The 27,140-nt window shown below is 33.6% G+C and overlaps 1 protein-coding gene across 1 annotated transcript; it reads left to right on the top strand.

Annotated features, from left to right (window-relative positions):
• LOC123555343 (C-C chemokine receptor type 1-like) lies at positions 1 to 27,140 on the top strand. Its single transcript, XM_045345992.2, has 2 exons — positions 1 to 90; positions 25,448 to 27,140. Exons 1-2 carry the CDS (start codon positions 88 to 90, stop codon positions 26,630 to 26,632), a joined length of 1,188 nt encoding a protein of 395 aa, XP_045201927.2. The 5' UTR covers positions 1 to 87; the 3' UTR covers positions 26,633 to 27,140.

Raw genomic sequence — 27,140 nt, 5'->3', positions numbered from 1 at the left:
TGGCTGAAAAATAGCGGTATCTGATGTAATATGGGTTGTATCATTCAATAGCACGGTGATATTAAACGGATATACGAGAAACCACCAATGGTAAGCGCAAATTCGGTACCTAATCGAGAGAGCTTATTATTTAATTGTTTTTGCATTTAAGCTGCTAGTGTTTCACAAAAAAATATCGGAAATAATTTTAACTATGTTTCCAGAATGTTAAAATACTCTGTAAGTCATATAGAGAGGCATTTATTATTTATAAATTATGTCCTTTAAACGAAAAAGGTTCATTAGAAATATTGTTTTTGCGGTCGTATATATTATTTTTTGTGTTCACTTATTCTCAAGTTGTGAACGTAGACTATTTTAGATGTATGTTTATCTATGGTTTTAAATAATGTAAGTATAAAAAAGACAGCGCTTATATTTAAAGTTGTTAGACTAAATTATTTTATTCTTTTTAAATTTTTTTACTTACCTTTACACTGATATCAAAGTAAAAGGAAATTTTAAAAAGAGTAATTATATTTTTTTTATTCAAATACTTTTACTGTTTATGTAAAAAAAATGTTTAGATGTTATAAAGTTGTTGGCATGACTTTGAAACATGAATTTGAAATATGCTAGTTATGAAACATTATTTTTCAAATATTAAATGGTTACATCAGTTTATTTCATTTGTATAAAGTATTAGCGAGAGGGTTATCTTAGGGGCCACCCATTCAATATTGTGTGTGTGTGTGTGTGTTGGGGGTTGTTTTTGACTAAGAATCCTGACTGGTTTTACTTGAAATTAATTTTCTTGCTTCGGCATATTTATAAAAAGCTGCCTCACAAATCTCTGAAAATAATTTATGGCTCAGTCAGATTTTTAAAAAAAAAATATCATTACACTAAAATTTAACGTTTTTTCTTCCTTATTAAGGAACAGCAGCATTTTCATCAACGTTTAAATATTGAGCACTGCTGAAGAAGAGTGCGACATTGATTTGAAATTATTAAAGCTGCTTTTCCAAGGCTTGTTGACGTTCTATAACTTAAAACTAGAGTTATCGAAAGCCATGATTTTAAGTGTTTAAATCCTCTCAGAATTCAGGATTTGGCATGCACAAATTGCATAATTTTACTGGGGAGGACTTCCGTACCCCACTAATACAGAAACATTACAACTCTTTCTCAAAATCAGATAACTATTTTAATGTGAACAGCTATCAAACACAGACCAAAGAATGTGAATAACTATTTATAATTTTTAACTCTGTGATTTAAAATACAACTTTTCTTGGTTAAAAAAGTAAAACACGTGAAACGTGTGTTAAAGACAGAAATAACTTTATCTTCAAACCCAGCAGTATGCAAGATTAAGAATCCATTATACCGCAATATTGCAGGATGAGTTTCCCCTCGAATAGTCTGCACCATCCTCCTTCAACCTTGTGTACACAAAACCTTGTGTACACAAACACACAAAAATAATATTGTGTATACCCAACACACCAGTGTTTCAAAAAACCTACAAACATACATCTGTAAATCCTAGAATTCAGATCTCAGAGTATTTCAAAAGAAATATTCTGCGCGCTGTGCTCGCAAATTTTGTAATATAATTTTAGACTGAAGTCCAGGAAAGAGCAGAAAACAGACCCATTGACTTCTTGTTATAACAGATATCTTTCTTCTCTCTTTCTCTACCAAATAGACTGCTTGTACCTTGTATTATCACATTTGTTTCACCTAAAAGCAATTATTATGAAAGAATATGTGTGAACTATATTGCATTTACATCAGATGAGCTACAAAGGTCCAGAGGCTAGGGCATAGTTAGGATGTTCACATGTATAATTCATTATATAAAAAACCCCTCCAAAAATGGGGAGAGTATACCTGCAAATACATATCGAAATGCACCAGAACTGATCTGCAGTATAAATTACAAAAATGTATTTTTAGTGGGAGCATGCCCCCGTACCTCCCTTATATAACCCAATCAACATCCAGTTTTGGCTGGCTTTGCTCATTTATCTTTAAGGACAAAATTATATAATTTATATATATGAACATTTAAAACATTTTTCTATCATTTTTGCTTTAATTAGAGAAGTATATTAATGCGCTCAAAATAAGGAACTGTAATTTAGGTCAAAAAGCTTCTTACTTAAAATGTGATCAAAGACACATGCATTTAGCTATTTTATGTGTACTAAGGCAAATTACTCAATACAGAAAACGCGCTTCTTAGTTTTGAATAACATAAGTAAATATTTTGAAAAAAAAATCATCTTTGGATTACTCTGACATTCATACAAGACAAAGAAATCTTCAGGAAATGGTGAACAAAAAAAGTAACCATGATATAATGATGATTGTAAAATCGCTGTTTGAAAACGTAGAGCGGCCATTAAAAATTCAATATATGGCCGACAAAAGACAATCTACAATCAGTTAATATTCTGAGAGCAAAAACTCCCAGATCTATAAAACAAGCAAAGAAAATACGAGACTGAAGTTTCAGAATTTTCAAGTTTGATCGTTAAAACAGCATTGAAACGGAAAATCTCAAATAGTTATAATACGAAAAACAAGAACAGTTCACATACGGAAAATCTGAAACAGTTGTGATACGGAAAATCTCAAACAGTTGCTACTAGCAAAAGTCTCAAATAGTTACGACTTGCAAAATCTCAAACAGTTGTGATGACAAAAATTTCTGAACAATTTCAAACAGGTTTGATACGGAAAACTTCGATTACGAAATAAATGTTAATTTGTTATACAATTAACTTCCGCTTTTATCCTGATTCCTAATGGTAAACTTTTCACGATAAATTAATCTTCCTTTTTTTCTCTTTTGATGATTTTAATACTATCATACGTTTGAAAATAAATGACAAATGCGTGTCATAACATATCATTGCACGTTTTAAATGGTATTAATATAAGCGTTTGAACATAAGAATAATGTTTCAAGTCTCATAACATTGAAAACGGTACAGCTAAACTAATCGTCATATAAAAGTGGATAGATTGTTTGGTTTTTTTGTCTAATACTTGTCTTGGCTTGCGTGCAGTATTGCATTGTTCTGCAATGAAATAGCAGTTTTTGAAGACCGTTTTTTTAAAATGTATAAGACAAAGTAATGAGTTTTTAAGAGTTTTATTTTATTTATTCCGAAAGGCTATTAGCCCATCATGGCATAACAAACATACATACAGATATGGCGGACAGCGAAAACATATAAATAATTACATACACTTCAATGCAGAGAAGGTCTGACATATTATTTTTACAACCTTTTCATTTAACATAAATGATTTAAATTATGTTACAATGTTTCTGTAATTATATCAACTACATTTGTATATCAAATATGGTAGACACATTCTGATGAAGAGAAGAGAATGTAAAGAGATTTAAAGAATTATACATCTATAAATTCTGCATTTTTTGGTGAAAATTGTGATTGCAGTTGCGTAGCACTTATATTATCAAACGATAAACACATTAATATACATGGACACATAAAAAACAACACCGACTGTGGCTAAGCGACCGATCTTACCGAAACGAAACGTAAGAAAGGCTACTTAATTTAACATCATGTAATATATATTTACATGTTAGGTAATACATTAAGTTAGTTTTTATAAATGTGACACGTGGTGTTATAGTTGAAACAAATCATAACAAATGCAATAACATAAAATCATCCGGCACGGTCATTCAAAAAACTAGTACCAGTTAATGAAACAAAAACAAGAAGAATACATGTAAACTGATCAATTGAATTAATAAACAGGCATACTTCATTTGATTTATATAGTAATCCGCTATAAATCTGTACAGAAATCTGTTGTAACACAGTAATGCTGTGATTTATATTGCAAAATTAATCCACCTCAGTAATTAATTTATTGAATTTGTTTCATCTCCCGTACGGTTGAGTAATAGTCTAAAATAGGGATCAGTTGTCAATGAGTGTTTCTTACGATCCGTAGCAGATGAATGATATTTATTTTACCACCTAAGGCTCTACCTTCACTTTAACCCAAAGCGTCAGAGCGGCATAAGAAGTTCAAGTTTCCACTGCACTGAATATTACTCTTAGATAGTTGTAATTTTAACAGTTTTAAAAACTGTTTCTTCGATATGAAAGCTATCGTGCTTGCCGACCCTTGTTTAAATTTTGATATAGCATTACGTACATAACTGATGTATAACGTTAAAGGTTGCTAGCAGGTAATGTATAATGATAGATTGCAATCACTGTATTTCCTACAGCATTGCCTAAGTCAAGGTCATTTATTTTACCCACAGGACGCAAATAACTTTGGGTACAAACTGTTTCCCAGAGCATCGCCCTAGTTACTTTCAAACCACTTAATTTATTTTATCCGAAAACAGAAAAAGATGTTTATACACGTATGTTTGCCACCATCTGTATAATTTGAGTCATGTTATTACTTGTTTGAAACTGACATTATCAGAAGTAATTGTTGCACGTTAAGGTATAAACCGTCTGCATAAACTGACCTTGTGCTATTCTAATTTCAGGCCGACTAAGTGCAATAAACAGAGGTTAAATTGTGACTGTATTAATACGTTGCATGTTACCATTACTTATTCGGTCGATTATCTTCATCTTATCTGGGTATTCTTTAAGCTGGTAAATAGTGACGGCTCTGTGTCAGATATCGAGTCTTTTGCATTTGGAACTAAAAGCTATACTGATAAGTATGACAATCAAAAGTGATTATTGACAATTACAGAAGTTCGTTTGTTGATATGACATAAATGTTTGGAAAGGAACTGCTTTGCTGGTACAGAATCACCATAAAGAATCACATCGGCAATTTAAGAATTTTACCTCTTAAACTAGTACATATGACAGACAGTGTGACTTGGTTGTGCTAAATAATTGATATTGTACTATTTTATTGAACTGTCAAATGCATATTGATTCAGTTTCGCTCGCGGTGTCGGTACTGCTGTCATCGGAGTCATATAATTCTTATGAACAATTAAAGATGAAAAATAAAAATGTTCTCCCTAATGGGCTCGAACCAGTGATTTCCAGCATTTGAGTCATGTGCTGTAACCACTGGGCCACAGATACGAACGACGAGTACGTGTTTCACTTTCAATATTAATAATGTAATTTGGACACTTAACCAAAATTTCTTTCCGTAAAACATACGGAGAGCACCGAAGAGTTGGGCCGAATATTATATCGAATGCACAGAGCGTGTAGTGTATTCATATTTGACAGGTTAAAAAAAATAGCACAATAACAGACATGGAATACGTAGACACTATTATTACACTTATTCTAGTGTAGATAAAACGAACCATCAATGTTATTTACGCGTAGGCTGGGTTTGACATGTAATTGAATCGAAGACACAATGAATCAATAGATTCCTCATATTAGCCCCAGGCCATTCGTGTTGTCTGAACGTACATTCCGCTATCAGGGGAGAGCAACAGTCTGACTTACAAAGAAAAATGAGATCTACGTGTATTTTTCATCGTATTTAAACATTTCGCTTGATCTAATTCCACTTTTTCTAATTTAATGTTTTGTCACTGCAAGGGTCACATGTACATTTTAAGATATTTTTGAACTGTTGATATCTTATACTGTTTGATGCCTGGAAGGGAAAACTTGTAAAAAATATTTAAAAGAGTTCGCCCGCTTAGCTAAAACGGGAGAGCGCAGGTCCAAAGTCTCCGTGAAACCATTCTTTATCCACCTCTGACTCATGCGTAGATGTTGGTAGTTACTGGCAGAGAACAGGGTAGTACTAGCACAGAATCCAGAAACACTGGTTAAGATAACTGGCCCCCGTTTACAAACTTAAATACTTTTGAAAAAATGGCGCTGAACGGAAACAAGAACTATTGAACAGAAAGATTATTTGTGATATTTGACGAACTGATCTCAAAGTCGCCAGATTATGCTGCTGACATGGTGAAGTTTGGTTTTCTGAAAACAGTTTAGGAAAAACAGCAAGAGTCTGTTGGACAAAAACTGATTGTTGAACATTTTTTATTCACAATAATATTTTTTGTTGTTGTTTAAAATGTCAGCTTTGAAAATTTGTAAATATAAAACAGTTTATAGAGAAATGTAAACGACATATGACAGTTTTAGAACTAGTTTACCTTTGACAACATAAGCACTTTGACGTAATGCCGTGGCGAAGACAACTGTTTATATCCATTACATATTCATAACATAAAGAAATTACATGTGTAAACCAGATAAAATATTGCATGTGACGTTCTAAAGGACTGGCCATTTTATATTATTAGCGGTTAGCGAGGCTGGGATTTAGAGCCAGAGATGTTTTCTAGCTTTCTGTGAAAATCAGTAAGCAACAGGAATCAATTATTATACGTCGAATATCGAGTACAAAGTAAGTATGGCTAAGATAACCAATGCTTAATGCTACGATATACTAATATTTACACCTAAAGCGCGCGAGACATGCGAGATATAACGTAAAGTGTGTCTTAAATAACGCATTTCCTCAATAAGAATAAATCATTTGTCCGATGACTGTCTTGTCTTAACTCCTTTTATCAATTTCATTACCGGTATCCTTACTTACTGGATGTTTTTGCTTGCAGCGTAAGAAGAAGTAATGAAATGTCCGTCAATACCATAACATTTTTATTGAGATTGGAATGATCTGGATAAAGGCGTAATGATTTATTGACAGTTTCTTGCTGCATTGGGAACAATGCGTTTTTTTATTACAGCTTTTGTCATTGTAAAGCAAAGTTAGCACATGTGAGGGACAATTAAACCATATAGATGAAAAATAACAATATCTGATGTAATATGGGTAGGAAGCAGTAACATTCAATAGCACCGTGATACACTATTGGATGGGTCATGAGATTGGCCTTAATTTTTTCAAACGTTTTTAACAGAGTTTTAACAGGTCACCATTAAAATTCACCCATTACTTCTTACTATTTAATGGGATTTTCATGACCATAGTTTTAATGCCATATATTAAAAAGCCATGAAATAAGTATATTAAAACCCTGGTAAAATATACCTTGTTAAAATGACTTTGATGGCCATGAAAAGCTGCTTAAAATAAACCATTAAAATACGTTAATTGGCTCCTTAAAACTCCATGATCAATTTTAATTGGCATGAAATTAATGTGCCATTAAAAAAGTACCCCTTAATTCCACATTAATTAGTAAATACTACTGGGGCCAGTAAGAGCAAATGTTTGAGGGATTGCATCACAAGTAGCTCCCCCCAATCAAGCGTACCACACTCTTTGATTCATTGAAACGAAGAAGCCATTGATCTGCCCATGTCCCAAATGAATTTAAATCAGGCTGTAAATCTTCACAATCATGTGTACTGTTCACTTCTCTATGAACCCTAGTTTCTACTCAAGGATTGGAAAATCTGAAAATCTAAACTGGTCTGAACACATTTTATAATGTAAATTCCTTACCCCACCCACTTTCTTATACAAATGCTGATTATCTGGACAGGAAAATAAAAAAAGGAGAAAAAGTGGCATGCAACAATACGCATTTACCGTTACCAAAATAATGTAGACTGATGTTATCAAATAAATTAATATGTTTTTATCCGACTTTCATTGAAATAAATCTGATTTTTTGTAGGAACACAATTTGGCAAACATTTGAAAAAATGGCGTAACTGTATCAAGGGGAAAACACTTTAATACAACTAAATATAACATCATGATATATTATAGACGATGTGTGCTTAGTGTGTATTTATTGTGATTAAAGTCCATTTTAGAAAAATATGGGACTGGAATTATAAGCATTCAATAGACACGAGTGCAAGCCAAAAACAAAAAAAAAAAACGTATTTTTGTGCTTCTGAAAATATACGAAACACATTTTACAGAATTTAGGATTTAATGGGCATCTCATTGCTGTTAAGGGCCATTAAGTTTACTCTTAAATGAAATCGTACAGAACCTGAACATTTAATGGGCATTAAATCAAGTTTAAGGGCCATGAATAATCCTGTTAAATTCAAAATATACAGAATTTCATTATTTTTTCAAAGCCATTAACTATTTTAGCTACCACACTAAATTTTTAACGGCATGATTCATGGTCAAAAATGGGTGTTTTAATGGTATTTTAACATGTAACCAATTAATATTGTGAAACCTGTTAAATAAAGTGATGCAAGAATTAATGGGGTTAATTAACGTCTTTTCCTATTTTAATGGATATTTTACAGGGTTTTAAACCATGTTTATGGTATGTGCATCCAGTAGTGTTTCACGAAGAAATAAGTGTTCTGTTCACTTTTATTTACTGTATTAGTGTCAGATTAGTGGTTTTATTTAAAATAAATCGAGAGTCGTACCGTTGAGATAAACTTTCAGTTTAATTGCCAAAATGTTTTGCTTACCGCTGTCAAAATAAATAATTAAACAGAAAATGTTTTTGAAACAAAATCAGACAACCATTTTTCACAAATTTTCTCCTCCAAGGGTAAACATGGCAAAATGTAATAAAATGACACTTATTGGAAGATCACTTTTAAAACTTAGAACACAGCAAAGCGGTATTCTCCATATTTGCTCGAAATTGTTCGCTGATATATTTTTTTCAAATTCAAGTCAATAATTGCTTTTGCCATTTTCATTACCAGTGATATAAATAGCATTAATAACGAGTTTAATATCTTAAAGCATCTACAACATTCCAACTCGAATGCAAACTTTAAAGTTATGGATGCAAACTGACGTACGCCTAAATGGTATGTTATAGCACGATGTTGCACAATATTAATGTGTTGGTATTGTTTAAGCTCCCATACGGTTGAGTAATAGTTCGAAATAGGGATAACTCAGTTGTCAATAAGTGTTTCGTACGACCCGAAGCTGAAGTGCTTTATGTTATGAATGTATTTATTACACTATATAGGTCTACCTTCACATTATCCCCACAGTGGCATGAAAAGTTCAAATTGCCACTGAGTCTAGGACACTTGCAATTTAAAACAGTTTCTAAGCAGTTTTTAAATACCGAATTAGTAATAGTAACAAGCATTGTATAAATACAGTCACCATTTAACCTCTGTATATTGCATTAGAATGGCACAAGGTCAGCTTGATTCAGACGTTTTATACCTTCGCGTACAATCTTTGCATTTACAGCTTTGTATTGATAAGTAAAACAGTCAAAAGAAAAGTGATTATTGACAATGACAGAAGTTTGTTTGTTAATATAACATAAATGTTGGAAAGATATTGCTGATATAGGGTCACCATAAAGTATCAAACCGGCCATTTAGGAATTAAACTAGTAAATAAGACAGACAGTGTGACTTGATGTCGTGCTAAATGATAATTGATAGCAGACATAGAATATGTAGGCAATATCATTATACTAATTCCAGTGAAGACAAAACAAATCATAAAAGTTATTTACGAGAAGATTGCACTTGGCGTGTAATCCAATTGATGAGACAATGAATCAATAGAATCCTCTGATTAGTATGACCCAGGACATTAATGTTGTCTGAATGTCCATTCCGCTACCAGAGGAGAGCAACAGACTGACTTACAAAGACAGACAAGAGTTCTACCTGTACTTATCCTCGTATCTATATATTTCGCTTAATCTATTTAATTTGATTTATCCTTAATGTTTAGTCAGTGCACAGGTCGTATGTACATTTTGGCATTTTTGTACTAGTGATACCTTATAGTGTTTGATGCCTGAAAGTCAAAACGTGTTACAGATACTGAAAAGAGCGCAGTTCCAAAGTCTCTGTGACGATTGAGTAAAACTACTGTGTCTGAAACCAATCTTTATCTACATCTGATTCATGTGAGGAAGTTAGTAGTTACTGTTGGGGGAACAGGGTAGTACTGGCACAGAATCCAGAAGCACTGGTTAAGATAAAAGGCCGCCGTTACAAAACTTAATGTTGAAAAACGGCGCTAAACGGAAACAAGAACTATTGAATAGAAAAATTAACTGATATATTTGACGAACTGGGTCCAGTTGTTCGAAACTTTAACCAGCTGTTAAACTAACCGCCCGTTAAATTTTGATTCAAAGTAAGAAACACTAGTATGATATTTTAATTTTATTTATAGATTTTTCTTTATTTTTAACTCGTACGTTTGTTTTTCTAAGTCTTTTGAAATGTCGAAAAATTACCCTAAAAGTTAATCAACCGTTAGCTTAATCGCCAGTTAAAGTTTCGAACAACTGGGCCATGATTGCAAAGTCGCGAGATTATGCAGCTGACACGTTGACATTTTATGAAAACTGTTTTGGAAAATCAGCAAGTGTCAATTTGACAAAAAATGACTGGTAAACATTTGTTATAATATATTTTATTATTGTTATTTTTTGTTGTTGTTTAAAATTCCGGCTTTAAAAACTTGTATAAGACATTAAGTGCAATTTGGCAATATAAGCCTAGATTTATGTGTATTAAATCAAATGGAATATTACACTTTTCTCACATTTTGTCCTCAGTGTTAACAGGGAAAATACCATTCATTCGATAATTAAAAAGATAAGGGTATCACTATTTATTTTATGCTAACTGATGAAATCCATATCACTCACTGCATATCACTCACTGCATATCACTCACTGTAAATGATACAGCTTTGTCGATCTACTTGTACATTGTGTATAAATTTTAAATTATTTGCTTAAAACAGGATGAAAATTATAGTCGCACATTGTTCTTTATTCTTTATGTTCTCGATTCAAATGATTTTACTTAATGAGAATTTCATATTGTTATGCAGCAAGAAATAAAATAAAATGGAACTTTATGTCGTGTGCGTCTGTCTAACGTCATGTTCGTTTACGCGCGTCTGCTTCCCGCGCTGAGATTAGAGTTTGTTGCAAAATGCATATCTCGGCGTAATTAAGCATAAAATAAAAAGAAAATTTGTTTGTTTTTCGTGAATATTGAATATCTCACCTAAAAGTGAGAAAATGTTACGCGCTCATGAAAATACTTGAAATTTTCTTACTGTCTTGTCGATGAGATATATTCCATATTCACTCTAAAGAAACAAATATCCTCTATATATACATTTTACCGTATTGCGTACGAAACTAAAACAGTTCTTTCAAAACTTTGTGTTGATACATAGGCTTCAAAATTTAGCTCACCAATGGTTTAAGGTGAGTTATTGTGATTGCCATAGAGTTAGAACTCAAGCGGTAACATTTTTGACTCAATGAAATGTGCTCGGACTGTAACCGCAACAAAATTTTAAACAAGTCCCTTTTTGTCATCCTAGGGTAAAAAACTAGGTTACTAAATCTAAGGCTATTTATAGGAAATATTTAACACTTTTGAAGCCAAATTTTCTATCTTAAACTTGTCAAAATGAGTGTCTCTGTGCAATCAAGATCAAGTTTGAAACTGGGTTATTTGAGATGATCAGCTAGGTCACTTTTTCAAATCATAGAAATACCTTAACACTCAAAAGTTAGTCTTCACACATGTTTTGTTAAAAGTCGCAAGGTCTCGCGGGGGCGGGGGAGGGGGTGGGGATAGGTGTCGGATTTTAGCTAAGAATTGTCTTCGTGCTTTCTATGAAAGTCAGAATATTATCAGACCTTGACGGTAGACCAAATATTTCTTTTTTAAAATATTTTTGTTATTTAAAAAACTGATAAGCATGAATAAAATTTTACATTCTGTATTGAGTAATTGTCTTAAGTACACATAAAAAAGCTATATGCAAGTTTCTTTGGTTAAATGTTTTAATGAGAAGCAGTTTGACCCAAACAATTGTTCTTAATTTTAAGCGTCGTTATATACTTCTATAAGCAAAATGGTACATTAAAATATCTAAAAGAAATATGAGTCACAAGGGGCATAGACAGCGAAAATTGATGTTTAGGGGCAAATCAGGGGGAGGGGGTTGGGTTTTGCTTCTTCGAAATAAATTGAATTGATGGATACCGCCAGTGCATTTTGATTTGAAGATATAGTCTCCCCCCTTAAGCCCTTAAGAAATTATTGATGTGATAAATAACATCTGTAAAAATCTTTCAATATGTTGAAGCAAGAATATTTTTCTAGCAAATACACATTCAGAATTTTAAAAAATCCCAGTCACATCCCCCCTCCCCACCCCGCAATATTCATAAGTCAAATATCGCTACATGTAATACTATTTACCTTGTAATTTTGTCAAGAAATATACCTACTGCCCTAGTAAAGGTACAAGTATAGAATAAAAAATCTTGTCACAAAAAGTAAGTAAAGACTTTTCTTAAACGCGTCGATATGGATCTCTCTATTGTCAATCAATTGTAGGTCACAAAGCCAAGTAATACATTTAGTATTCTCAGACATATTGACTAGCATTATATCGTCCGTTCCCTTTGAACCACATGGCGTCGTAAATATCTCTTTACTGTCATTCGGCAATCGCTAGAGTTCGTATATATCATCTGGAAATCTTCATTGTAATCTATTGGCATTAAAGCTGGAAAGAAAAACACTTTGCTCCTTGTCTTCAGGGTATGGTTCATAGCACACAAACCTCTTTCTATTAAGGTAGATACGTGAACGAAGTCGAAAGTGTATGTACGCTTTGTGCTTGTAAGTCACTCACATGTTCATTATATTAAATCAAATGAAATAGACACACAGACGCAATTAATGTCCCAGGCCACATTAACGGGGGTATTTGGATAATTTATACTCCCATACATTCAGTTTTGGGGACATTTCTGGCACTTAATAACGTGTGACCGTTTTTAAAGTCCGTTCATGTCCATCCCAAATGTCTGATGTGAGTTGTTGATATCATGTCGTATCCTTGTCCAGAGTATTTCTTCGCAATCACTGACTGGAAATCAGCATAAATTCATACACATATTCACTGAGTAATTGCCATTATAATATTTAACATCAGTAAACTATAGCGTCTTCTTAGTCCGGAGTATTTCTCAGCAGCCACTGACTGGAAATCAGCGAAAATCCATAGGAGACTTAAATGTTCCGATCATTTTGCCACTGAGTTATTGCCCTTATATCATTCAACATTAGTAAACCTTGGCTCCTTCCTTGTCCGGACTATTCCTAAGCAACCACTGTCTGATATTAATAATCTTCATTCCAAAGAGAAGATTCAATTTTGTGCGTGGTTTTACTTGGAGTTCGAAGAAACTTCTTTTGAAGCTTAACTACTAAGCGAGGTATGTGTCCAGTCTATGAATTCTGCCTTAGTGCTTTTAATTTGCAATAATCCTACTTCGGGGAACATCAATCTGTTTGCCGAAGTTTTCATGTTTTAAATGGTGTTTTTCATGTTTTAAATGGTGTTTTTGTGTTAAATGGTGTCGTCGTAAGAATGCTGATCCCAATGCATTAACGTCTTGGAAACGAAATATTTTTATCATTGTTGATTCTCGAATAAAATTTTATTAAACAAATGAACACCTACTTCCACCAAAACCCAAGTTTACTTTAAGACATTTGAAAAATGAAATTCAATTAGTTCCAGCAGACAAGGCGGCCAACAATATTATCATCATTTGACGCCTACATTATATTAATGTTTTACAAAACGAACTAAATAGCACTAAAACTTATACAATGAGTCCTTCTGTTGAAAATAATTTGGTCACTGATCACATCACTGAAGTTTCTAATTTAAAAGTTCGTATAGATGATCAACAAATTAAACTACCAACCATGTACTGGATTCGTAAATTGCATAAACAACCATATAAAGCTCGCTTCATCGCTAATTCAAGCTCATGTACAACTACAAATATTTCAAAACTATTAACATCATGTCTAACTGCTGTGAAAGCCTACGTGGAAAGATAATGCAATAAAATATACGAAACCTCTGGTAAACACTTTTTTTGGTCGATTAAAAATTCTGGCGAAATCCTGGATAAGTTTAATATTAATAATTACAAGGTATCTACAGTCAGTACATACGGTTTTTTCTACTTTGTATACCACTTTACCACATAACTTAATAAATGACAAACTAACTGCCCTAATTCAAAAGACTTTTGCCAGAGAGAATGCTACATTTCTCGCTTGCAATTTTGATAAAGCTTTTTTTACTAGCAATATTATTAAACATTATACAATGTGGACCTGTGATGAAGTTTGTAAAGCCCTTTTATTGAACAACATTTACATCAGGTTAGGGAATGCAGTTTTTAGACAAGTAGTTGGTATTCCTTTGGGAACAAATTGTGCATCCCTTGTCGCAGATTTGTTTTTATATTGTTATGAAAGAGTCTTTATATTGAGCCTTTCTCCAGATACGCAGGCATATATTATAAATGCATTTAATAATACATCACGCTATTTGGATGGTATTCTTAATATGGATAATCCGTTTTTTGGTCAATTGGTGGGTACTATTTATCCTAGGGAGCTTCAGTTAATTAAAACCAACAATTCGGATACTGATGCTTCATTTTTAGATTTACATCTCTCTATTTATGACAATATTATACATACCAAAATTTATGACAAGCGGGATGATTTTAATTTTAGTATTGTAAATTTTCCCCCATTTGGATGGGGATGTACCTCAGGCTACATCTTATGGGGTATATATTTCTCAATTAATTCTGTTTGCCAGAGCGTGTAGTCATGTCAAGCATTTCAATGAACGTAATCAATATATTACAAGTAAACTTCTTCAGCAAGGCTACCGTTATTACAAATTGCGTAAATATTTTGCTAAATTTTACTATCGTAATTCTGATTTAGTTTTAAAATTCAATAGTAATTTAAAGACACTTCTGCGAGAAGGTATTTCTAAACCCGTTTTTTATGGGGATGTGGTTTACAAACTTCGTAAGTTCTTGGGTCATGGTTATTTTTCAAATGTATTTGGTAAAATTATAAAACGTTTTATTAAAAGAGGTTACGACCCAACTGTTTTGAGACATACCGCATGTTTAGTGGTCAACCCGTTTACAGTTGGACACTACGCTTTCCTCTTTGATTGTGTCTGACGGAAGAGGGGGAGGACTCTATGATAAGCAGTTTTTAAATCCTACCATGACTGAACTGTTTTGATATCTGTCTTCGCCGGGCCCTTAAGGGTGTTTCTCTTGTTGCTCTGTCTTCTGAAAAGGCATTGAGTACATACGTTTTTGGTTCTGAAGGTTTGCTTTTTATATATTCATACACGAGCATTTTTGTGTTTTACATGCCATGCCTTTTTGTTTCCATTATGTGTGTTAGAGATTCACCTGGAGGGGATTACTTTTATTTACACTGTCCCGTGTCTTTGGAACATGGTGGGGGTAAGAGTGAGGTTGGGTGCGCACCATAAACCGGTTTAAGCTCCCCACTGGTGTTTTTGCCATTGACCGTTCCAAGGCGGTGCCCCACTGTGTTCTTTTGTTTGTTCGTTTTGTCTTAATGTGTTGGCTTTGTGTATGTGTGTGTGTTTGTGGTGTATTGGCTTTGTGTGTGTGCGCGCGTGTATGTGTGTGTGTGGTGTATTAGCTTTGTGTGTGTGCGCGTGTATGTGTGTGTGTGTTTGTGGTGTGCACATCTGCGTGCTGTAGGTTTCTTTTTGGGGAGGCTGCATTTTTGGTGCGTGGCATTCCCTGTTTGATATTTGTCTTTGTTTTTAAAAAGTTGGCCTGAAGCTTAAGGAGGTAGGTTACCTTGTTACAAGGGTAAATTCAAATTAGTTGAACCAAAGCATATTTTTGTATTTCGTGTAATATGAAGTTTTAACTGCTAAAATCTCAGTTTTGTTTGTCTCTGTCCCTTAAAGTTCATTTTTTATCCAAGTTTGAAGAACATGACACTCCAAAGGTATTTCATATTGAAAGAAGAAGGAAAATACGGATATTTAACACTTTTCAGTGTATTTTAGTTTCACTGATATCCGTAGAAGTCGGCATAATCTATAATTTTACTAGTATGCACGTAAGCTTTCTAATATAAGCTTAAAATGTATAGGTCGCGGGGCTCGTGTTTCCATGGTAACGCATTTTCTCTCATTTTTAAACAACTATGTATAAAAATAGGGGTTTTCGACGGCTTCAGTGCCATTCTGTTAATGACCAACATGGAATATTTGGGTAATATTATTAGCAAAATACCAAGCACTATACATGGTACCCTATTTTTCTTAAAGTTTAAAGTAACCATGGCAACAGAGATGTTTAAAATGGCTTATATCTTGCTTTTTGTCGTAATTTCTTATAAAATAATATTGAATAAGATTATCTTTCTAGTTGATGTAGCTTTAAAACATATTATTTCTAACGTAAGTTATATTTTCATATTATCTGCATTTATTCAAACAAATTTCTAAGCTTAGAATAAATACTTACAGCAGTACCCCTCGTCTGGCATTTTTCATGGAAAAATCGTTCAGCATGCTTCTTTTATTCTCGTGGATATTGTTGAAATGAAAATAAAAAGCCGAAGCTGTGTTTCTTAAATAGACTAGTGTCAACGCTTTTGAATTTTACATTTAGATACATAGGTCACGGGCTTCGTTTCCATGGTAACATCAATTCAATTCAAGAAACCACAATTTTCTACTGAAATCTGAACAATTTTAGATCTTAGTTTTAGTATATAAGTAATAAATTATCAACGGAACCTGTAAAATAGGTATTACAAATCAAACTGCTAGATTTTTTATTTGAAAATGGCCGTAACAAGTAACCTCTCACCCAACTATATATTCCAAATAACATTGGTTACCACCATCCATTTTCTTACATTCCGCATAACATTTCAATATAATTACATAAAAGAAGCAAAATATTGATTATTATTCAGAGCAAAAGACTCATAAAAAATATTTCAGCAAATAATGGTTATTTGAAAATAGTTTGAATAAAGAAAATGCACAGAATTGCCTTCTTTCAAGATAAAAGCTATTAATTTTGTTCGGTAACTGACACGTAACGTCATGACGTCAATGACGTCATTTTAAGGCAACATTATTTTGAAGCGTTTCTGCGGCAATTTATTCATTATTTCTGCATTATTAAACCATAAAGCGTCAGATCGAAGACAGGTCTATGATTTGTTTTCAGAAGAATGAATATACAAACACATTTAGTTTGTCGTAAACGTCGTCGTAAATCGTCACGTTAGCTTCCGGTTGGACATGCGCACATACAAATATAAAGGTAACCTACCTCCTTAAGGAAGAATTATTCTCAAATTGCTAGAGATATTGTTTCTTCTTTTTTATATTCAAAATGATTTATACAATAGCGTGACTTAATTGAAAACACTGTGTTTGAAACATTATATCCGAGTGATAAAATAGTTTCAATAAATTACTAAGATTTTTATACGATTCGTTTTGCCAAACTTTAATGTTTGTTTTCAGATACCTTGATTCGTCCTCCGATGCGGGTTACAGCTATCTATTGTATTACACTACAATCTTTAAGCGAGTTCACCTTTAGAGTGAGTTGTATTGAGAAATAAATTAATGGGCAAGTCCCAATGCCAATTACAATACATAATTAAATCTGTGAAAAGATCCTCTGGAAGTATGAAACGCAACATAATACATGTAGGAAGTAAAAGAGGTATTTATCATGTATAGATCCTCTGTGAACTGCTGAGGTCGATTGAAACAGTTATATGGATTAAAAATGAAAATGAGGGAAAATTTAAAAAGACTGATACAGAAGGAAGCCTTTGGTTTCTTTGGTGATTTCCCCAATAGCACCTTCAAAAATTTACCTGTGTGTCTATTTTAGAAAAAAAAAAATCAGGTTCTTAGTAAAAGTTTCGGACAGATATTTAGAATTATATATGTTGTTTGTATTCTGGTATGGTGCCCGTATCTTACCTTCCGAGAACAGACTCCGTAAACTTCCATTCCTGTGCTTGGTCTTGGCTTCCTTATAATCTTCTCACTGCTTGTTTTTATTGTAATCAATTGCCCCATGTGGTTCTGGGACCATCTGTGTATGAAAAGAATTGGAGCCACTGCCTTACCCTTGCATGATCGTAAGAGGCATAGGGTCTTAACACTTGGTTTTGCTGTAACTGTGATTCCAGCAGGTATGCAAATTTTGATTCCATACCTCATGTTTTTATTTCGATGTAAATGAGATGTGAAACCAAAATTTGTAGTCCTGTTTGGCGCCATATAACCTATACTGTGTTGGTGCGCCGTAAAACCCAAATAAATAAATAAATAAATACTTGCCAAATGCTTCTTCTGATAAAAGAATATGTGTGCAATAACACGTACCATATCTAGAGAAATAACGAATTAATTTTGATCGAAACGGTTTTATTTGAGAGATAGTTTAATCAATTAATTGTTCTCCCTCAGCTTGTATATTCTCACAATATGTCTGTGTTGGTCATGGTTGTAAATTTTAAATAAAAATAGATTTCCATTCTGTTGTAATTCGTCAGTAAAACTATCGACACAAAAGGAAATTCAAATCTCAATAGCTGTGTCTCTGTCATATTTTCATTTCCAACTTTACCATATCAGTAGAGCGAGCCGTTTGAATTAATCAGAAACGAAGTCACCACAGTTATGGCATTTGCCAGCTGATATACTCTTATGGCAGTGTGCTGAAATAAATTAAATAGAAATAACATTTAATCTACAGATAATGACATAGTTTGTGATGTATTGTTATAAAGAAAATCTCTGACATTAATGTATCAGCAACTGAACAAAGGCCACAAATCTTAGTTACATTGCAATATCGAATTACACTTAATTAGTTGAAGGTAATCATAACACCGCAGCCTTTAGGTGCCACCTGATAATAGAAAACAAAGACAAATATCAAACAGGGAATGCCACGTACCAAAAACGCAGCCTCCCCAAAATGAAACCCACAGCACGCAGACACGCGCACACCACAAACACACACACGCATACAAGACACGCGCACACACACAAAGCCAACACATTAGGACAAAACGAACAAACAAAGGAACACAGTGGGGCACCGCCTTGTACCGGTCAGTGGCAAAAACGCCATTGGGGAGCTTAAACCGGTTTATGGTGCGCACCCAACCTCACTCTTACCCCCACCATGTTCCAAAGACACGGGACAGTGTAAATAAAAGTAATCGCCTCCAGGTGAATCTCTAACACACGTAATTGAAATAAAGAAAATCTGGAAAAGACATGGCATGTAAAACACAAAAAAGCTCGTGTATAAATATATAAAAAGCAAGCCTTTAGAACCAAAAACGTATGTACTCAATGCCTTTTCAGAAGACAGAGCAACAAGAGAAACACCCTTAAGGGCCCGACGAAACAGGTCAGAAGACAGATATCAAAACAGTTCAGTCATGGTAGGATTTAAAAACTGCTTATCATAGAGTCCTCCCCCTCTTCCGTCAGACACAACCAAAGAGGGAAGCGTAGTGTCAAACTGTTAACGGGTTGAACACTAAAAATGCGATATGTCTCAAAACAGTTGGGTCGTAACCTCTTTTAATAAAACGTTTTATAATTTTACATTTGGAAAATTACCATGAACCAAGATCTTACGAAGTTTGTAAACCACATCCCCATAAAAAACGGGTTTAGAAATACCTTCTCGCAGAAGTGTCTTTAAATTACTATTGAATTTTAAAACTAAATCAGAATTACGATAGAAAAATTTAGCAAAATATTTACGCAATTTGTAATAACGGTAGCCTTGCTGAAGAGGTTTACTTGTAATATATTGATAAGGTTCATTAAAATCTTGACATGACTACACGCTCTGGCAAACAGAATTAATTGAGAAATATATACCCCATAAGATATAGCCTGAGGTACATCCCCATCCAAATGGGGAAAATTTACAATACTAAAATTAAAATCATCTCTCTTGTCATATTTTTGGTATGTATAATATTGTCATAAATAGAGAGATGTGAATCTAAAAATGAAGCATCAGTATGCGAATTGTTAGTTTTAATTAACTGAAGCTCCCTAGGATAAATAGTACCCACCAATTGACCAAAAAACGGATTATCCATATTAAGAATATCATCCAGATAGCGTGAAGTATTATTAAATGCAGTTATAAAGTCTGAAATATGTGACTGATGATCGTGTTTAATGCTATGTAATTATCAGTATGAAATCGAATGTGCATTGCTGTATGTCATTTACAGTTAAGGAAGTTCTGCACGTAAAACGTAAAACATTAATTCTAATTTTCAGTTTCAAAATTTTGTATAGTTTTCCTACATAGTATTTTCCATGCTTCTTTAGCTGGAAAAGTACATGTTCCTATATACTTAGATACATTGAAAGATGATACTTTTTAAGAATATTTACAATATCAGGAACAAAGGCACGTTGTTTGTCGTCTATACTACAAACATATTCTGACAGTCTGGGGTTGAAAACATGTTTTGAGAGAACTGAATTTGGCATTTCACATAATCTTCTCAAAATTACCTAACTTTCAATATTCTGTTGCATATATAATGCCTTTCCAGCCCAGCATACTGAGACACATGTCTCTTCGTGTTAAAATAGTAAATCCTTGTATCTTTTTAGCAGCCCGTCTATGGAATGTGTCTAATTTTGCATAATCAGATTTCTTAAGATTATTAATATTATTATTTCACAACCGAACAATAACCTTGGAATACAAATTTTTGAGATAAGGGAAGCCGATTTATGTAGGTCAGGTCAATTTCGAGAGATAGGAGAGAAAAGAGGGACGTCTTTGCTTTTTCGCATGCATGTTCCACCTTTTCTGTATCGTTTAATTTATCATTAAGGTATACGCCTACATGTATACACTGTGGTACAATCTCCAATCAATAACTGAATTTGGGGCACTTTTCTTTTTGTACCAAAAACAATTATATGGCTTTTCCGTGGGTTTATGTTATACCTATATTTGCATGAATACCTATGCGTGATATTAAGCATTCGCTGAGGCTTTCAGGACTAGTCGCTGATAAGGCTATATCGTCTGCTAGAGTTGTCGAACCTACAGATAGATTTAGGTAGCAGGGTACACTTAGATGGGAAAATTTGGGCACGGACGGTCTTACATGTAGCGAGTCGCAATATTGCACTTCCCTTATGAGCAGAATTAGGGTGGCCATTTTATAAATTGCGTGCATGTTTTGTGTTTTTAATTAATGGCAAGATCAGGATTCTCATACAAGAATAAAGAAAGTTATCAAAACGAATGGTTTACACAAAAAATAGCATGCCAAAATCATCAATTTTGCACTTTTTGAACAGCCTGCAATGATCCCGCTGCAAGAACAATGCCCAATTTTATTGCATTTCTCAATTTAATAGTCCTTACTGAACGTCAGGACATAAATGGAATGGTGGCCCATCCAGCTTGTTTTTTCACAAAATAGCGAAAATGTTCCCGAGTAGCAATCAACAAGCACAGAACCCTTCCGTGATTTGAATTTTTCCGCGAAAAGGTGTCTCATTGATCATACAAAGCTACCAGCAGTTAGTTTTCCAACTGACATCAGAATTTTACATGTATCGGCTGTATGAATTTTCTAAAGAATTATTAATCATTATCTCTCACCTTAATTTACAGACATCTAAAATCACGAAGTTCTATTTATAACAAATATTGACGGGGGCCAACATTCGAAGTGTACCCTGCTACCTTTAGGATACAAATTCCTAGACCGCTATTTTCTAATTCATTTATAAGATGATCGATGAATAGTTTATATAACCAAGTAGAAATGGTCCGATTGCAGGCCGTTTGCAGCAACACAGCTGAACATATTTGTGTTAGCGTCTACTAATAATGACCAAATTTTTCCTTTTATACCAAGTTTTGACAATTTATAGAAGACGCCATCCAGCCATGCTGTGTGAAATGCCTGTTTAGTATCAAACATGCATACTTTAGTATCAAACATGCATACGTAAGAAAAATACAAAAATAAAACACTTTTTTTTCAGCAACAGCGAGAGGGTTGTTTAAATGTTAAAAGAGATAAGTACGAGGAAATTCATTGATGCAAGCATCAAAGACACCGCCAAGTGTTGTGTCTGAAGTACATTTATTGCAACATGAGAAATCACCTAATTATTAGTTTGGTTAGTCTGACTGGTTACAAATTATTAACATTAGCGCAAAATACAATATATGTTATAAACTGTTAAGAGCATGAAGAATAAGCATGATAGAAAAGTATTACCATGCATTACAAATCCTCTACTTGCAATGACACTGACTTTCGGGTAGGTGGTCCCTTTACATACAAAATAAAGAAATTATTTCACCAACTAAGGTCAGCACCTATAAAAAGTTCTTATATGCAGGAGCATGTGTATGAAATTTCACAGAATGCAGTTTGTTGAGAAATAAGGAAATGTTATAAGATAATTATTTCAAAGATGTGGTTCACAGAAACCATTATTTTTATTATCATATAATGTAATGAGTGTTTTCTATTCACTGATGAAGTTTCATGGACCTTAGTCACCCACATTATAGATTTCAGAATGCAGATTGTACAGTTTCCGTTGCCAAAACAACCAAAAATCTTGTCCGAGAAAAGAATAATATAACCTGAATATTCTCTAAATTGCTTCTATTCACAGAGCAAATGTCATGAATCTTTCTCTTATACTTTTTGAATATCATAGAATTCATTTTTTTTTTCGGACGAACGGTAAACCTGAAATCATCTTTGGTTGAACCGTAAGGTTAATAGGAATATGTCAGTGTCTAGATTCAAATCTAATTTTACAAGAAATTTAGCAAGCATAATAACCCACCGCCAAAGTGTAGAAAATGTTTTAATGAAAATCTTTTTTAAAGTAAGACAGGAATGGACAGATACGAAAATCTATGTATAAAAGTAAAAAAAGAAAAGAAAAAGGAAACAAATAACAAGGTATAATACAACAAGAGCAACTGACTAGTCATATAAAATTAATGAAAATATAAATTCAACACGGAAATCGATTTGAAAGTCACTGATGCTTTGATACGTTATGGTTCCATGGCTTTTGATATTTCGATCTAACCACATTTTAAAGAAGTACTACTAACTTGTCACTGACAAATCAGCCAAATGGTGGCCCTTTATTGCACACCTTAGACAGTGAATATCTGTAAACAATACGTATATGACACATAAGCAAAAAAACTCTATGCTTCAAAGTTAAAGTAACCATAACAATTAAATAAATAAAATATACAACTGTAAAAGGAATCTGCAAAAATGTGCGCATTCTGAAATTACATCACTGTACCTATCAACAATTTATTTATTATTTATTTGGGTTTTACGGCGCACCAACACACTATAGGTTATATGGCACACCTATCAACAAAGAAAATAAGACAAAAGATTAAAAATAAGTTAACAGCGGCACTTCCTACGTTCATTTCAACATAAATATGCTTATTGATTCCTTTATTTAATTTGTTAATACGTTTTTTTTTCAAGGAATTTTATGCAGGCAAAGTGTAATTTTCCGTATTTTTATTTCTTAATATCCTCTTCGAAGAACGCTCCCTTGTCCGCAATTCACGCGTTGCAGTATGGTATATCTGAGATGTGTTCTATTTATAGAAAATTGGATAGGTAAGTAAGTCATGCTAAGGTCAGAAATAGAAAACTTGACTTACAGAGTAACCTCCCTTATCAATAAATTGGATCATCTTTTTGACGAAACTGTAAATAAAAAAATATTTTCTGCTCCACAAATAAGGAGAGGAAAAGCAGATAACATTGTTTTATATCACATAATAAGTTGCATTACATACACTTCTTATGTTTTCTTTTTGCCATTTTTTGTTTATTCACTAAAATCTATTGTGCAATATCGTGGGTCCTTTTACAAACTATTCACTGTGTTCAGTTTATCATTCCGAAACTATTCATTGCCATCTTTACAGGGTCCAGAATAAAAGTGTATCCCATATACTCGACACCGCCTCCTGGCGGCGTCGAATAAAAGATAAACTGATGATAAAAATTCATTTCGTTGACTTTGAATCAATAGCCTTAATTTTCCTAGAAATAATAAGTTTATTTTGAAAACATTAATTTGTTGCGATAATGTTTTCAGAAAAATGAACAAGTTTTCTGGAAAGTTAAGAATATATCGTCACAGCTAACAAGTACCTTTTGTCAGTTTCAAGCACTAACGCGAAGCTTTACGCTAAAATATTTTCAGGAAACAAATAAAATAGCTAGAAACTATAATGGTTTGCTGAAATGTTTTCAGAAAAACGAACATATTTCTTGGAAAGTTTACAATATTATCGTGATGGCTACCTACCTATCTCCTGGCAAAAATACGCCACCATACCATTTGTCATTTGCAAAGTCTGAAACCGTAAATAAAACCGTGAAAGTAACTGTATGATATATCTTAGTCTGGCTCGCCTTTATTTCTAATTGTAAATACTTTTAATGTATTTTAATTAAGAAATAATTTATAGCAAAAGAGTGTTTTAATACTATTAATGCACGATGGGCGGTTATACGTCGGGCATTATTTGTACGACGTATTACCGCCCGAGTGTATAAATAGTGTTAAAACACGGTTTTGCTATAAGTTATTTCGATTCTAATATGCTCTTAATCTAAAAACAGAAGATGAAATGTAATAGCGCTCTTTCTTGGTCTCAACAAATACATTGACATCACCGCACGTTTACGTGACGTCATTCTAGCGTAAGGGAGTTTTAACAGAGAAAAGCATATTAGAATACGGAGTCGTCAATAGCTTGACGAATTAGCTAATACGAAAATAAAAACGTGTTCCTTCAAAATACATATTGGTTCGTAAATGGTGAAACACTCGAAAAGCATCTTATGTAGACTATATTATGCCGCCTCCTGGTTTAATAGAATCTTGCATGTCAAAGTTATATTTAATCAATTATACATTATCGTTTCTTTGTCTCAAGACCAGTGCCGCCTCTGACATTTTATACGCCATTAGGCGAACTTTTATTCCTAAAGGCGGCGTTCACTATCGGATGAACAGACTGTATGAAAATATGTTTTGTTCTTCAATACGATATTTCACACAAGTAATTGTTACCCATCATTTATTACTTAAATAGATCATGAAGAAAAGATATTTCAACGGTGTTTTATTTTTTGTTTTAAATTTCATTTGCCATTACTGCATACCATGCATGAGAACTGACAAAACGTAGTTTAGCAATTGAGGATCAAAAACTACGGAACTTCAAACAATGAACAAAATATGGTTACATGTTTCATTTTTAAAGAAAGATTTCAATCAAATTTTTATATGGGAAACTATGTGAAAATCAGAACTTCGATGACTTGTATTTCTATGGGTATTTTTAAATATCCTTTAATAATATTGCTATATATATTTCAATTCTTGTATTGATTTGTTCGTATTGTATGTAACATGTAATATCGTAAACAGACTATGAAATCTGTGTGTGAAATATTAGTTTTAGATCAGCGATCATATTGTCTTCTTTCAGATACAAATGGCCGAAACATTACACACCCTCCCGGAAGATGCTGCTAGTCTCTTAAATCTAACGTCTCGCAACGACAACTGTACGGATGAGACTTGTCTATCTGCAACATCATCCTATAATCAATCATACACAACCATGATCAAATTGGAGAAATATTGCCTTCCAGTTATATGTATACTAGGACTAATTGGAAACAGTTTATCAACGATCACGTTTCTAAGGAAACCACTTAGAAACGCACCATGTTCGCTATACCTTGCTGCACGAGGGATCAGTGACAATGGCTTTCTGCTCAGTTTGTTTCTAATTTGGACATCGAGTACATTCAACCTAAGGCTAAGTCAAATTAAAGGAGTATGCCAGTTAATTATCTTAATGACGTACGTGTGCGGCTGTGTATCCGTGTGGTTGTGTGTTTTCATAACAACAGAAAACTTCTTACTAATACATAATCCTTACATTGCCCGTCGTGTGTGTTGTAACCAAATATCAAGTGTGTGCATAATAATTTTATTGCTGCTTGCGTTTGGAGTTTACAACATTTCACTATGGATTATCAACGAAGATTGTTCTCACAATCCCTCCTTTTCATCTCTGACTCAAATATTGGTGTATTCGGACACGCTTTTGACATTAGTCGTGCCAACTGTTATCATTTTTGTATTATTATCTATGATAGCCTACAAAATGATAAAGATCATTCACGTCCGTAAATTACACGACAGTGCTATGGAACAGTTGACACTTAATAAACAAAGACCCAAGAAAATACTACCAATTGCAAAAGTGACCAAAATGTTGTTTGTTGTTTCATGTATGTTTTTTGTTTTGAATGTACCTAGTCACGTGATACGACTAATGTTGCTGATTGGATCATTTACTAAAGGAGAAAGAACAGCACCAGCTGTACAAGCAACGATTCAAGTTCCATTCCAGCTGATCTACTATATAAGTTTTTCAGTGAACGTTTGCATATATGCTCTGTTTGGCTCAAATTTTAGAAAAATATTAAAGAAAACGTTTTGCAGTTGGAAAAATGTGACCAGTGAAAGGTATACACAAACAGAGGCTATAAATCTTGTTCGCCGTCGGAGCCATTCTATAAATGTCTGTGTTGCTGAGAGAAACAGTGGTGCTTTTTTGACAGTATCAAAGACTGAAACGCTAGTCCATAGTTGCACCTGAACATTACACTTATTCATACGGGATATTCTAAACATTTTACAGCTGGTGATAACAATACTTCAACAAGAGCTCGTAGAACAAGAAATGCCCCCTTGATGCATTCAGTAACAGCACAAGGAACAGAAATTATTTGGTCACTGTGCACTGGACATTTAACGTACTACTTATGGGTCATTTACCAGTCATACGTGACCTCTGTATTAAATGTGAGCTTAAACCAAAGCATTCTCTAGTTATTTGGCAAAAAAGTCCTACTGTTATGCGTCAATGTGACCTTGACCTTTGACCTACTGACCTCAAAATCAATTGGTGTCCTGCTGGTCATGATCAACTTCCTTATTAAGTTTCATGATCCTAGGCCAAAGCATTCTCAAGTTATTGTCCGGAAACGGTTTATCTGTTCCGGATCAGTGTGTTTTGACCTTTGACTCACTCACCTCAAAATCAACAGGGGTCATCTGCTGGTCATGATCAACCCCCTATCATGTTTCGTGATCCTAGGCCTAAG

The sequence above is a fragment of the Mercenaria mercenaria genome, chromosome 7, assembly GCF_021730395.1.
Source record: "Mercenaria mercenaria strain notata chromosome 7, MADL_Memer_1, whole genome shotgun sequence".
Lineage (NCBI taxonomy): Eukaryota > Metazoa > Mollusca > Bivalvia > Venerida > Veneridae > Mercenaria > Mercenaria mercenaria.
This window is presented reverse-complemented; position numbering and strand designations above follow the sequence as displayed.